At 36.0% G+C, this 13,880-nt stretch overlaps 1 protein-coding gene across 3 annotated transcripts in view; it reads right to left on the minus strand.

Moving 5' to 3' along the window:
- ETV1 (ETS variant transcription factor 1) overlaps nucleotides 1–6,162 on the minus strand; it is a 392,872-nt gene extending 386,710 nt beyond the window's left edge. The window contains exons 1-2 of one of the 3 annotated variants that reach the window (XM_044061623.1): nucleotides 5,962–6,162; nucleotides 5,270–5,842 (exon numbers count right to left, since the gene is read on the minus strand). In XM_044061623.1, coding sequence (XP_043917558.1) covers nucleotides 5,270–5,333 — 64 coding nt within the window. In that variant the 5' untranslated portion in view covers nucleotides 5,334–5,842; nucleotides 5,962–6,162. The other 2 variants (XM_044061621.1, XM_044061622.1) reach the window with 2 other exon arrangements.
- Nucleotides 6,163–13,880: the final 7,718 nt, after the last annotated feature.

Here is a 13,880-nt window from a genome sequence, read left to right on the forward strand (position 1 = left end):
TGTGTGTGTGGGCGCGCTACGGAATGAGTATGAATGAGACAATTCCAGCTCAGAATTATTGACAATGTGGCCCCTTCGGGATAATGACCCTCTGAAGAGGATCCTAAAGGCATCAAAATTAATTTCTGTACAGAATGCAGTCTGTAATAAATTAGATAAGCTAAATTACATGCAGAACTCAGTTCCACATAAACCACTGTAAAATTCAACACACATTTCTAAAACTGCCTTACTCTAACATGTTAAAAAATTCTACTCCCCTACAACAAAAATAAAGTACATGCATGTATACAGACTTGCTTTATTTTCCTAATAACAGATCTAGTAAACTACATAATGTTAAAAATGTAGGGACTGAGTAATTTCTAAAAGCATTACCATCCAGCAGGCATGAGGTTAAATCGCTAATTGAAACCAGCTCTCTCCACTGTAACAATGACCCCGAGCCAAACACGGCAGATGTATGACTCATTCTTTCTGCCAGTGAATGAGACAGCTGATCTCCTAGCAATTCTGAAGACTGACAGTCAAAAACTGGGGCCGTGCCTCCATTCACAAAAACAGTCAACCACAGACCATGTGGGATGGCCAGGCTTTTCACGTCACACAATGAAATAGAAAAAAAGGTCAAAGTAAACTTGAACTTTCTGTGTAAACATGCCAGATTCTGAACTATCCAGAGCTGTAGCACACTATTATACTACAAATTGTAAAACCACAAAAGCAGTTACTGCATTTATGAAAAAAAAAAAACTGTTACAATCTTTCACCTGTGTGAAAAAAAACTGCGATTACATCTTAACAGATATGAAACCTCACAACAATGGTTTCAGTCATGGAAAATCTGTTGTGCATAAGATGTTGTTCTGTGGATGGGTGGATTATGTCCCATAAAAAGTCCACTTCTGTATTTAGATTTTCCCATTTTTCCAAGCTAACAATGATATTCATTATTGCTGGAGTCCCCATTCATTCTGGAATCTACTTACAGCATAAAAAAGGACTTTCTATGTTCCACAACAGAACAAGACATAAGAAAGGCAAAATGAAAAGTACAAAGTTTGAATCCTTTTGCATGACAATATACTCTGTATGCTTTTGCATTACTTCCTAGAACATAATGACTTATTTGTAGTCCAGTGTACTTAGTATGACAGGTCAGGTTCCCCCTTGCATCTAGAAATACATGAACACAGACGATATAAAATGAAATAATTCTGTTGCAGTATCTTTATTTCCAGGTGTTTATAACCATGCAATTAAAGATGTAATAACCTGCATTTGGATTGCTAGCATTAAAAATCTAAGAGGTGTGCACACTGTCTGCTTTCTTAATTTACTTTAAGTAATGGTAATCTAAAAGTGAGCCACAATATTACTACTTCAGTAAACAACTGCTTTCTTAATTTACTTTAAGTAATGGTAATCTAAAAGTGAGCCACAATATTACTACTTCAGTAAACTACTGATTCACAATCAGTGAAGCAATGTTGCTTAAGAAAAATAATCAATGTGTGTAGTGTGTGTGTGTGGTTTCAAACTGCATGTAATATATGAAACAGCATGAAACTCTAAAGTTATCTTGAGTAGGCTGAAAATTAAATTAAACCATATTTTAACACTAGCCCACAACTCACTATAAGTTACAAAAAAAAACACTTAAATAATTGTATTTATTTATAGTGGATAACCATATGAGTGAGTTAAATTTAATATAACTTTTTTTAGTATGACCCAAGCCATACTCAAAATCTAAAACACAAACCCATTTACAGAATAACAGTAATAATTGATAAGATGCTCCATATGCAAAATGTAATATAAAAACACAAGCTATGAACAATGCTTGGAAATTCTAACCAAAGGAAAATGGCAGACAAATTAGGAAATAAATACAACATACAATCAAAAAGAATAACCTAGTTATTAAAGAAAGCATGTAACCAATCAAGCTAAAACATCGTTATCAGAATTTAAGATGCACAGTATAGTTTGCATTGACAGAATGGGCCAAGTGCAGCAGGAAAATGCATAGATTATGTAAAAAGGTTTATTTTAAAAATTCACACACATTCTGTCAGCTCCATGAATGCACTATTCCTACTGTTTCGCCAACTCTAAGACAAAACAAACTTCTGGATAACGCTCAAGCATAAAGTTAATTTAAATGTTAACACTAGGACAAGTAAACATTCAACTTCAGTAAAAGAAGGAAAAAGTAACACAAACAGTGACGAGACCTATTTAACATAATAGTCCAAAACATACATAGTTTAAAAAAGAAATGGCAGTGGTATTATATATGTTTAACTTGACAAGATTAAGCAAGGTAGGAAGTGGTACCAATTATTTGTGGCATATTGCTTTTTATGGCAAAACATCTTTTCATCCTGCTTTGACTGCAGATGAAATCCCAGATTGCTATACGAACACACCAGTTGCACATTTATACCTTACTTTTTTGATGAACTGAAATCCTGAATTTTTATATTCTCTAAACTCCTACAATTTTCTTGCACAGCGCCCCATTGATGACTGGATACTGTTTGACAGACCAACATAAAACTGAACCTTAAGAACACAATTTCCACAAACATCCAAATCACACTAACAGTTTTTATGCGAGTCTGTTTGACTGAAATATACAGAAACATTTTAGTAATGCAGAAATGAAATCTACAATGGTACAACAAAACAGACACATGCAGAAACTTACATATATTCAAGTAGACACATATCATGATTGGATTTTTGAAATGTTTAAAGTAAACCAATATAACTGAATACAAAGGAACATAAATCCGATTATGCTGAAAGACAAGAATTCAACAAAACTAATAAACAAAACACCTGCGCCAGCCATGCATTTTAACTGCAGATACCATCTATAAACAATTAATTCTAATGTACTATTGCATTTCTTAAGTATTCATTTAACAAAATATCTTACTAATTGCATTTTGCTTAAGTTTTTAAGATAAAATGCAAAATTACTGCAAAATTTATCTCATATATATATACATATATACATATATATATATATATATATATATATATATATATATATATATATATATACACACACACAAACTATACAGCATTTCAAGTATCCTTTTATTAATGCATTTCAAGTATTCTTTGGCATAAGGTACCATGGATAGGTATATTAAAAAGAAAACCTTCAGTCTTGTTACGAGTAGGATCAACTGATGCATGTCTATGTATATGCTGTGTTGTCGAAGATGTGAGTGAATATAGAAAAGCAGAAATTTGAGTTTTGTTACCTGTCACTGGTCAAATAGAACAAGGAATATAGTTAGGTTTTTATGGGCAATAAATATTCCAGACCTAAATCATATCTGTCTATATACTCTGCAGATCTCCACTGTTAATGTACTGTAAACATTACAAAAAAAGTTCTGAATGAATAACTCATTGGAAAGTTGTCAATACATTATTTTATGTACTTTTGATATGCTCACTCATTTCATTGGACCATACCGAGGCTAAAGAATAATCGGATACAGGCATCACACTCAGTATGTCTGCCCTAGTTACTATGGTTTATTTATCTATTTACATAAACAAATGAATATATCATTTTAAGTAAATAAATGCACCATTCACTATTTTATATGCTGTGAAAGCTCCTGTAATGCCTACACATAAAACAAAAAAACTGAACAGGCCATCTTCCAGAATTAGGATTTCCCATTTCAATACAAATATTCATGGAAAACTTTCTTTCCTTAGTAGGTGTAGTCCTGACTGACTTTTTTTTTTCTTCAAATGAAGATTTGATGCTTGCAGAGCAGTAGAACATGACAAAGTTTCTGAAAAGGTAACCCATTACCACTGATGAATACCAGGCGCACTGCTTTATACATAAAGGCATAAAATAATCAAAGGTCAAATGATGTTGTAGCTTCATTTTAAAATGTAAAGCTAGACATAAATGGATAGCCAAATGCTACTAATACATATGTTTTTCTTTAGCAGGAAGAATATGTACGAATGCCATAATGTAGAATAAACAGTAAAATAAATTATTGTGGCACTGCTTTCAGCATGGAACTGGACTTCCACAAATGCACTTCCAAAGGACCGCAACTTTCAAGTTAGAGTACACAGTATAACCAATTGTCATTATACTCATAGACGTTAACGTAAGGAGAAGAGTGCAAACTATTACTGTAAGATAATGAGGTTCAAAAGAAGAAAAATGACCATGAAGCTACAATACTTCAGAAAGCAATATATAGTTTAGATTTATTGAACATTATTTCATAATATAAAGCAAAACTAATCTAATATATAAAGCGTTAAAGCATCCATCTCTTATTGCACTATTTAAATACAAATTATTACGCAACACAGCTACTGAACTATGTATTACATAATTTGTGGCAACGTTTTACTTAGAATACACGGGCTACCTGATTTTGAACTCTCATTTGTAATATCTATTTATTTATTTTACAATAATAATATAAGATGTGCTGGCGCTACGTTAGGGTTATGTGCGCGAATATCGACTAATGAACTTCTCTGCAGGACAAAGGAATGAAAACTGATTCAAAATAGAAAAGAAGCAAGTAAAATGGGACCATCCAAAATCAAAATGGTAAGCAGTCAGCAACTAAATGTATCCTAGTTTTATTCCGATACAAGCGTGCAAGACATAATGCAGCTGCATTTACTCACACAGTAGACGTGCTAATACACTTTTAAGCATGATTGTTAGTGTCCTGACTTAAGGATAAATAGGAGAAAGTAAAGTTTTCCGAACATAAAGAATTTAGAAATGTTTACTTATTAATAAACAGGATGTACCCCCCCCCCAAAAAAAAGGCTCACTGCATGTAATCTATTTAGATTTAGTACGCATGTTGTAATCTATTTAGATTTAGTACGTTAAATATGCTAAGCAAAAAGTAATGTATAGTAAAAGTACGCAAGAAGTCTAATGGGTGTGATGATGGAGGAGTGGGGGCTTTAAAGAATGCTCTCGTTTGGGAAAAATGCAAACAGTTCATCTTAAATTATTGCACGTTTTAAAATAACTTACTTCAAGCATCAATCACAACCCAACAAAAGGACCTTTATTAGACTGAGAACAGTGGACAGGAACACACGAAGCTTACAAAAGCGACAAACACTGATTCACAAACTAAAAAAGTTAACTGCAACATAAATGTAAACGTATGTCTGTACAAACGCCTTCACTTCACTGCATGAGTTGTTAGAAATGTCAGCTCTTGATACAAACCTAAACTTCTGTACTGTGAACAAGGTGGAAAGAAGACACCGGCGGCGCTTAAATCCTGAAGCATCCCGTTCTTGTATGGCCGCAGACTCGAGTTTTTGCCATCAGATAAGTACCACCTTAGAGTACCACAGGATTAATCAGCACTTCTTTACTAGGAAAAGCAAGCCCAGTTCTGACTGCATGCTACCTCTCAAAAGAAAAAAAATGCAGCCAACTGCAATTAAAAAAATCAAAGCAAAGAATAAGAACAAAAAGTCTTAGAGCATTAGGTCTTGCCAAACCCAAAAGCAGATGTGATTGTGAGCTGCAAGCAATTTCTCTTGGTAATTTGTGATGACACTGGGTAGCGTAGTCCCAGAGTCCCCAAAGACAAACTCATCAGAGGCACTAATGTATTCATGACACATGAGGTGGCTCTTTTAGAGCTCAATTAATTGGGCTGAACATTAACAGGACACATTGAAGCTTTCTGCCACTAACGCCCTCCCGTTACCAGCGAATTGCTCCCCTCAGCTTTTCTTGTCCGCTTTAAACTCTCGTTTCCCCGCAACTGATCCGGGTCTTGTAAGAGTTCTGAAAGAAGGGAAAACGAGAACAAAACACTTTGTCAAGCCTTCAGTTTTCTCTGCAGCAACACGCACCGTATAACAATATATTTCAGAATATGTGCATTATTTGTGGTGTTACCGTACAGTATCCCAGAAACAGAATGAAAAGACACCATGTACCGCTACTCTGTGGACACTGTTAATGCACGGCGGGGTTGCCCATGCGGAAGGAGCCCGAGGGAGTTAGACATATTTATTGGGTGAAAATCATAACACTTCCCAACGAACTGCATTTATTGCCATTATTATTATTAATTGTTTACACCAGAGTTTTATCTTATTTGCAATAAATAACAGCAATGAATAATAAGACAACCACTACCACAAAAATTATAGTATAGGACGCATTAATACTGGGCAATTCTGCGTGCTTACGTTTACGTACTGTGAGGGTGGGGTAAAAGTAAGTACCGTATATGTTAAGTTTTGATGGTTCGTTAACCTTTTGTTTATTAGATTTGAAGGGTTTTCTGAGTATTTGGGGGTTTAACCTATGCGTGTGTTTCTGTTACCTTTCTTTCATTGATAATTCCCAAGAGAGCGTACCACATACATGCATGCATACATCAGATTATGTAGTTGAATAGTAAGACGCACCGAACTGCAGCCACTGAACCGATCACTGCCTCCAAGTACTACACTTACTGATTATGTTGTTTCTTGTTTCCTCCCTCAATCGTGCCGTAGCAAATCCCGTCCAAGCAGAGCCCCATCGGGGCGGTACAACAAGCAAGCACGCCCACACCTCTCTGTCCCTGACCTTCCCTGATTTGGCATCACGATTTTGTCCTCTTGTAAATATTTCTGATATTTTTGCTAAATCGCTGACGATTACAGTCATTAACGCCATTTCCCATTACTTTGAGTTTGGTATTTGTTGTTGTTAAAAACACGCACGATGATTCAAAACCTAGTTCTATTAAACTGGTTAAGCGAATCAGAACAATATTTAAGCATTGAACCTGGTTTGTTTTGGTTTTGTCCAGAATTCTTGATCACAAACGCTGTCAACTGTCCAGATTTTTACCTCATATAGTTCGTCTGTTCCTCATAACATTTTTTTTTTGGGGGGGGGGGGTCACTGAGGACTAAAGTAAATAAATAAATGACAGTTGAGTTTCAGACTTCATATCCTTCAAAGCTATATATTAAAATAAATCCTGTTATTCTAGCAATTTTCCAAGTTTAATTACAGGGGCGCTAATTAAAATCACATATTTTGGGCCTTTGTCCCCATATTATTTCTGGCTTTGTCCAGATTACTTGTGCTAAGAGGTTGAGAACTATGAAGTCGAGGAGTATGAACTTACTTATGTTCCATGTAACGTTAACACGCTGGTAAAAAAAAAAAATATATATATATATATATATATATATATATATATATATATATATATATATATGTTTTCTGCATTTTTTGTGCCTAGGATGTAGAAATACAAAAAAGTTTAAACATGCTAGTGGGAAATGGAAGTAGCTTGGCATAATGCTTCGTGTGAGCCATGGTAGTGATGGTGGGTATGATTTTTGTCCTGTAAACTCACCGTGTATTCCAGCTTCAAGCACACAGATGAAAACGAGTACGAATGAGATAATTCCCCTGAATGGTGTTAGCTTGTTCCATTTCTAATTTATTTATATTTACCACAAACAATGGAACGTTTAGTTTGCAAGGAGATTGTTAGATGCACACGCATCAAAAACTTTTTTTCCTCACGTCTAAGTTAGACTGTGCGTATAATTATGTCAGGGTGTTTCGTTGTACCCCGTTTTATACTCAAGGAGCATAACCGCAAGATTTTAAGTACAGTTTCGGTGAAATTCATACTAACACTGTAATTGCTGTATATGGATTCACTCTCTCTCTTCTCCAGGTACAGCCATCTTGGAGTAGCTTCGCGGTCGCAGGGGCCTTGTTCCCCCCACCCCCCGAAGTTTTACAGATATTAGAGTAACTGTAAAAGTTCGCTGTTGAGTTAAATATTTCTTACATTTTCGTAGATTCGAAACGTGCATTATTAATTGTAGAACTCCTACTCCGAGAGCCTTACTCAGATGTGTAGGAAAATATGAGCCGTTACCATACATCAATTGTCCAGATTTTCAGAAAATGCCCATATTTTTGGTCTATTCCTCATAAAATTTATGATTTCCTGGCAAATCACTGGTTTGATCAAAGCATTGAAGCTACTAAATAATGACATACAATGAGTTTCAGACTTCAGATCCTTCAGAAAATGTAGGTTAATACAAACCTTGTTACTCATGCAACTTTCCTAGTTCATAATTTAAAATTTGCCCCTATTCTGAACCTTTTTCACTCCATTTTGTCAATCTTTGTCAATATTTCTTCCACTATAATCACCTGCATTAGAGGCTGAAGTTAAGTACAGACTTACAGTTTTTAAAATATGTTTTTCATTTTTCTGTATCTAATTGTGTGTTTCAGTGAATAGTGTGTGTGCTGTGTCTCTCTCTGCTATAAGAGGGGGTGGTCTTCTCACTTCTTGTTATCTGATTTTTAACTGTTAGCGTAGAGAGATTCCTCTGTACTTTAAGTGCTGTCCACAAAGTTTGAGAAATCATTTTATGCTCAACTTCTGAGGGACTTGCTTGGCTATAATAGCCTGCACTAGAAACTGAAGTTAAGTACAAACTTGCAGTTTTAGAAGTACTGTTTTACATTTTTTTCTGTACCTAATTGTGTGTTTCACTGCATAGTGTGTGTGCTATGTCTCTCTCTGCTGTAAGTGGGAGTGGTGGTCTTCGCACTTCTTGTTATCTAATATTTAACTATTAGCCTAGAGGGACTCTTTTGTACTTTATGTGCAAGCCACAACGTTTGAGAAATCATTTTATGCTCAATTTCTGAGAGACTTGCTTAGCTATAATCAGCTGCATTAGAAGCTGAAGTTAAGTACAAACCTGCAGTTTTAAAAGTAATGTTTTTCATTTTTTCTGCACCTAATTCTGTGTTTCACTGAATAGTGTATGTGCTGTGTCTCTCTCTGCTATAAGGGGGGTGGTGGTCTTCTCACTTCTTGTTATCTGATATTTAACTGTTAGCCTAGAGGGATTCCTCTGTACTTTAAGTGCTAGCCACAAAGTTTGAGAAATCATTTTATGCTTAACTTCTGAGAGACTTGCTCGGCTATAATCATCTGCATTAGAAGCTAAAGTTAAGTACAAACTGGCAGTTTTAAAAGATCTGTTTTTCATTTTTTCTGTACCAAATTGTGTATTTCACTGAGTAGTGTGTGTGCTGTGTCTCTGTTTGCTATAAGAGGGGGTGGTGGTCTTCTCACTTTTTGTATCTTATATTTAACTGTTAGCCTAGAGGGATTCCTCTGTACTTTGAGTGCTGTCCACAAAGTTTGAGAAATCATTTTATGCTAAACTTCAGAGGGACTTGCTTGGGTATAATCACCTGCATTAGAAGCTGAAGTTAAGTACAAACTTGCAGTTTTAAAGTACTGTTTTTATTTTTTCTGTACCTAATTGGGTGTTTCACTGAATAGTGTGTGTGCTGCATTTTTTTCTGCTATAAGGGGGGTGGTGGTCTTCTCACTTTTGTTATCTTATATTTAACTGTTAGCCTAGAGGGATTCCTCTGTACTTTAAGTGCCAGCCACAAAGTTTGAGAAATCATTTTATGCTAAACTTCTGTGAAACTTGCTTGGCTATAATCAAGTGCATCAGAAGCTGAAGTTAAATACAAACTTGCAGTATTAAAAGTACTGTTTTTCATTTTTTCTGTACCTATTTGTGTGTTTCACTGAATAGTGTGTGTGCCGTGTCTCTGTCTTCTATAAGATGGGGGTGGTTGTTTTCTCACTTCTTCTTATCTGATATTTTACTTTTAGCCTAGTGGGATTTTTCTATACTTTAAGTGCTGTCCACAAAGTTTGAGAAATCATTTTATGTTCAATTTCTGAGAGACTTGCTTGGCTATAATCACCTGCATTAGAAGTTGAAGGTAAGTACAAACTTGCAGTTTTAAAGGTACTGTTTTTAATTTTTTTCTGTACCTAATTGTGTGTTTCACTGTATAGTGTGTGTGCTTTGTCTCTCTCTGCTGTAAGTGGGAGTGGTGGTCTTCTCACTTCTTGTTATCTGATAATTAACTTTTAGCCTAGAGGTATTCCTCTATACTTTATGTGCTATGCACAAAATTGGAGAAATCATTTTGTGCTCAATTTCTGAGAGACTTGCTTGTCTATAATCACTTGCATTAGAAGCTAAGGTTAAGTACAAACATGCAGTTTTAAAAGCGTCTATATTAGATCAGCGAACGCTTAAAAAAGCGAACACTGATTGATCGAACATATGTAAGGGAATGTTTAAAATATAGAAGCAGCAGAAACCCAAATTTTTTCCTAGGGAAAGAATTTGGTTGTCTGTTTCTGTTGCTTTGGTATTTTCAGTGGTGTGGTGGAAAGTTACGGGTCGAATTCAGGTAAGTGTGCGATTGTGTGGATGTGAGTGTTAGGGCGGGCTAGGTGAGTTAGGGTTAGGGCGCAGGTTAGGTATGTGTACAATTGTATGGACATGAGGGTTAGGGCAGGTTAGGTGAGTAAGGGTTAGGGAGCGGGTGAGGTGAGTGTGCGATAATGACGGACCTTAGGGTTAGGGTTTGGGTTAAGGTAAGTGGATAGTTAGTGGTGTGTGTATAGTTTAGTGCAGGGTCAGGTGTCAGATTTTAGGTGTATGTTTGTGGACTGCTGTTTATTTGGTGTGCGTGTGTTGTGTGTATGTGTTTTGGATCAGCAATTTTTTTCCCTAGGAAAAAATTGCTGATCTGACAGTTCGAGATTGTAAGCTATTGCTTACATAAGTTTGATCAATCAGCGTTCGCTTTTTTAAGCATTCGCTGATCTAATACAGACCCATTTAAAAGTACTGTTTTTCATTTTTTCTGTACCAAATTGTGTGTTTCACTCAATAGTGTGTGTGCTGTGTCTCAATCTGCTATAAGAGGAGATGGTGGTCTTCTCACGTCTTGTTATCTGATATTTAACTGTTAGCCTAGAGGGATTCCGCTGTACTTTAAGTGCTAACTGCAAAGTTTGAGAAATCATTTTCTGCTCAACTTCTGAGAGACTTGCTTGGCTATAATCACCTGCATTAGAAGCTGAAGTTAAGTACAAACTTGCAGTTTTAAAGTACTGTTTTTTTTCTGTACCTAATTGTGTGTTTCACAGAATAGTGTGTGTGCTGCGTCTCTCTCTGCTATAAGAAAGGGTGGTGGTCTTCTCACTTGTTGTTATCTGATATTTAACTGTTAGCCTAGCGGGATTCCTCTGTACTTTAAGTGCTAGCCACAAAGTTTGAGAAATCATTTTATGCTCAACTTCTGAGAGACTTGCTTGGCTATAATCACATGCATTAGAAGCTGAAGTTAAGTACAACTTTGCAGTTTTAAAAGTACTGTTTTTCATTTTTTTCTGTACCTAATTGTGGTTTTCACTGAATACTGTGTTTGCGTTGTCTTCCTCTGCTATAAGAGGGGGTGGTGGTCTTCTCACTTCTCTTTATCTGATATTTAACTGTTAGGCTAGAGGGATTCCTCTGTACATTAAGTGCTAGCCACAAAATTTGAGAAATCATTTTATTCTCAACTTCTGTGAGACTTGCTTGGGTATAATCACTTGCATTAGAAGCTGAGGTTAAGTAAAAACTTGCAGTTTTAAAAGTAGTGTTTTTCATTTTTTCTGTACCTAATTGTGTGTTTCACTGAATAGTGTGTGTTTCAATGAATAGTGTGTGTGCTGTGTCTCTCTCTGCTATAAGAGGGGGTGGTCTTCTCACTTCTTGTTATCTGATATTTAAGTGTTAGCCTAGAGGGATTCCGCTGTACTTTAAGTGCTAGCCACAAAGTTTGAGAAATGAATTTATGCTCAGCTTCTGAGAGACTTGCTTGGCTATAATCACCTGCATTAGAAGCTGAAGTTAAGTACAAGCTTGCAGTTTTAAAGTACTGTTTTTATTTTTTCTGTACCTAATTATGTATTTCACTGAATAGTGTGTGTGCTGCGTCTCTGTCTGCTATAAGAGGGGGTGGTGGTCTCACTTCTTGTTATCTGATATTTAACTATTACCCTAGAGGGACTCCTCTGTACTTTAAGTGCTACCCACAAAGTTTGAGAAATCAGTTTATGCTCAACGTCTGAGAGACTTGCTTGGCTATAATGGCCTGCACTAGAATCTGAAGTTAAGTACAAACTTGCAGTTTTAAAATTACTGTTTTTCATTTTTCTGTACCTAATTGTGTGTTTCACTGAATAGTGTATGTGCTGCGTCTCTCTCTGCTATAAGGGGGTGGTGGTCTTCTCACTTCTTGTTATCTGATATTTAACTGTTAGCCTAGAGGGATTCCTCTGTACTTTAAGTGCTAGCCACAAAGTTTGAGAAATCATTTTATGCTTAACTTCTGAGAGACTTGCTTGGCTGTAATCAACTGCATTAGAAGCTGAAGTTAAGTACAAATTTGCAGTTTTAAAATGTTTTTCATTTTTTTGTACCTAATTGTGTGTTTCACTGAATAGTGTGTGTGCTGTGTATCTGTCTGCTATAAGAGGGGGTGGTGGTCTTCTCATTTCTTGTTATCTGATATTTAACTGTTAGCCTAGAGGGATTCCTCTGTACTTTAAATGCTAGGCACAAAGTTTGGGAAATCATTTTATGCTCAACTTCTGAGAGACTTGCCTGGCTATAATCACCTGCATCAGAAGCTGAAGGTAAGTACAAAATTGCAGTTTTAAAATTACTGTTTTTCATTTTTCTGTACCTAATTGTGTGTTTCACTGAATAGTGTATGTGCTGCGTCTCTCTCTGCTATAAGGGGGGTGGTGGTCTTCTCACTTCTTGTTATCTGATATTTAACTGTTAGCCTAGAGGGATTCCTCTGTACTTTGAGTGCTGTCCACAAAGTTTGAGAAATCATTTTATGCTCAACTTCTGAGAGACTTGCTTGGGTATAATCACCTGCATTAGAAGCTGAAGTTAAGTACAAACTTGCAGTTTTAAAATTACTGTTTTTCATTGTTTCTGTACCTAATTGTGTGTTTCACTGAAATGTGTGCGCTGTGTCTCTCTTTGCTATTAGAGGGGGTGGAAGTCTTCTCACTTTTTGTGATCTGGTATTTAACTGTTAGACTAGAGGGGTTCCTCTGTACTTTATGTGCTAGCCACAAAGTTTGAGGCATCATTTTATGCTCAACTTGTGAGAAAATTGCTTGGCTATAATCACCTGCATTAGAAGCTGAAGTTAAGTACAAACTTGCAGATTTAAAATAACTGTTTTTCATTTTTTTCTCTACCTAATTGTCTGTTTCTCTGAATAGTGTGTGTGCTGTGTCTCTTTTTACTGTTATACGGGCTGGAGGTCTTCTCTGTTTTTGTTATCTGGTATTTAACTGTTAGCCTAGAGGGATTCCTCTGTACTTTAAGTGCTAACCACAAAGTTTGAGAAATCATTTTATGCTCAACTTCTGAAAGACTTGCTTGGGTATAATTACCTGCATTAGAAGCTGAAGTTAAGTACAAAGTTGCATTTTTAAAAGTGCTGCTTTTCATTTTTTCTGTACCTAATTGTGTGTTTCACTGAATAGTGTGTGTGCTGTGTCTCTCTCTACAGTTTGTTTCCACCCACCCACCCTCTTCTTGTTTTGGTGTTAGTGTTGGTGGCTCAGGAATTGCCCGCTCTTCCTGTAAGTCTGTATTTGACCAATCCTCCTGAGTCCATCTCATTTGCTCACTTAACCGAATACAGTGAGATCATATTCTGAGTCTAGTGTTCACTCTACTTAATAGAAAGAGAATATTTGAGAAGGCCAACTCACTTAGGTTCTTCCTTCCTCTCTTCTTGCACTTTACTGACAAAAAAAAATTTGCACTTTATTCATCTATTTTTACTTTATTTGTGTTTCCTCCTACTTTATTTCGCTTTTCCCTCTTCTTAAAAGTACTCAGTTGTATTTATTCTGCTGCATTTATTACTGCTT

This window comes from Protopterus annectens, chromosome 2.part0 (genome assembly GCF_019279795.1).
Source record: "Protopterus annectens isolate FY-2018-M chromosome 2.part0, PAN1.0, whole genome shotgun sequence".
NCBI lineage: Eukaryota > Metazoa > Chordata > Ceratodontiformes > Protopteridae > Protopterus > Protopterus annectens.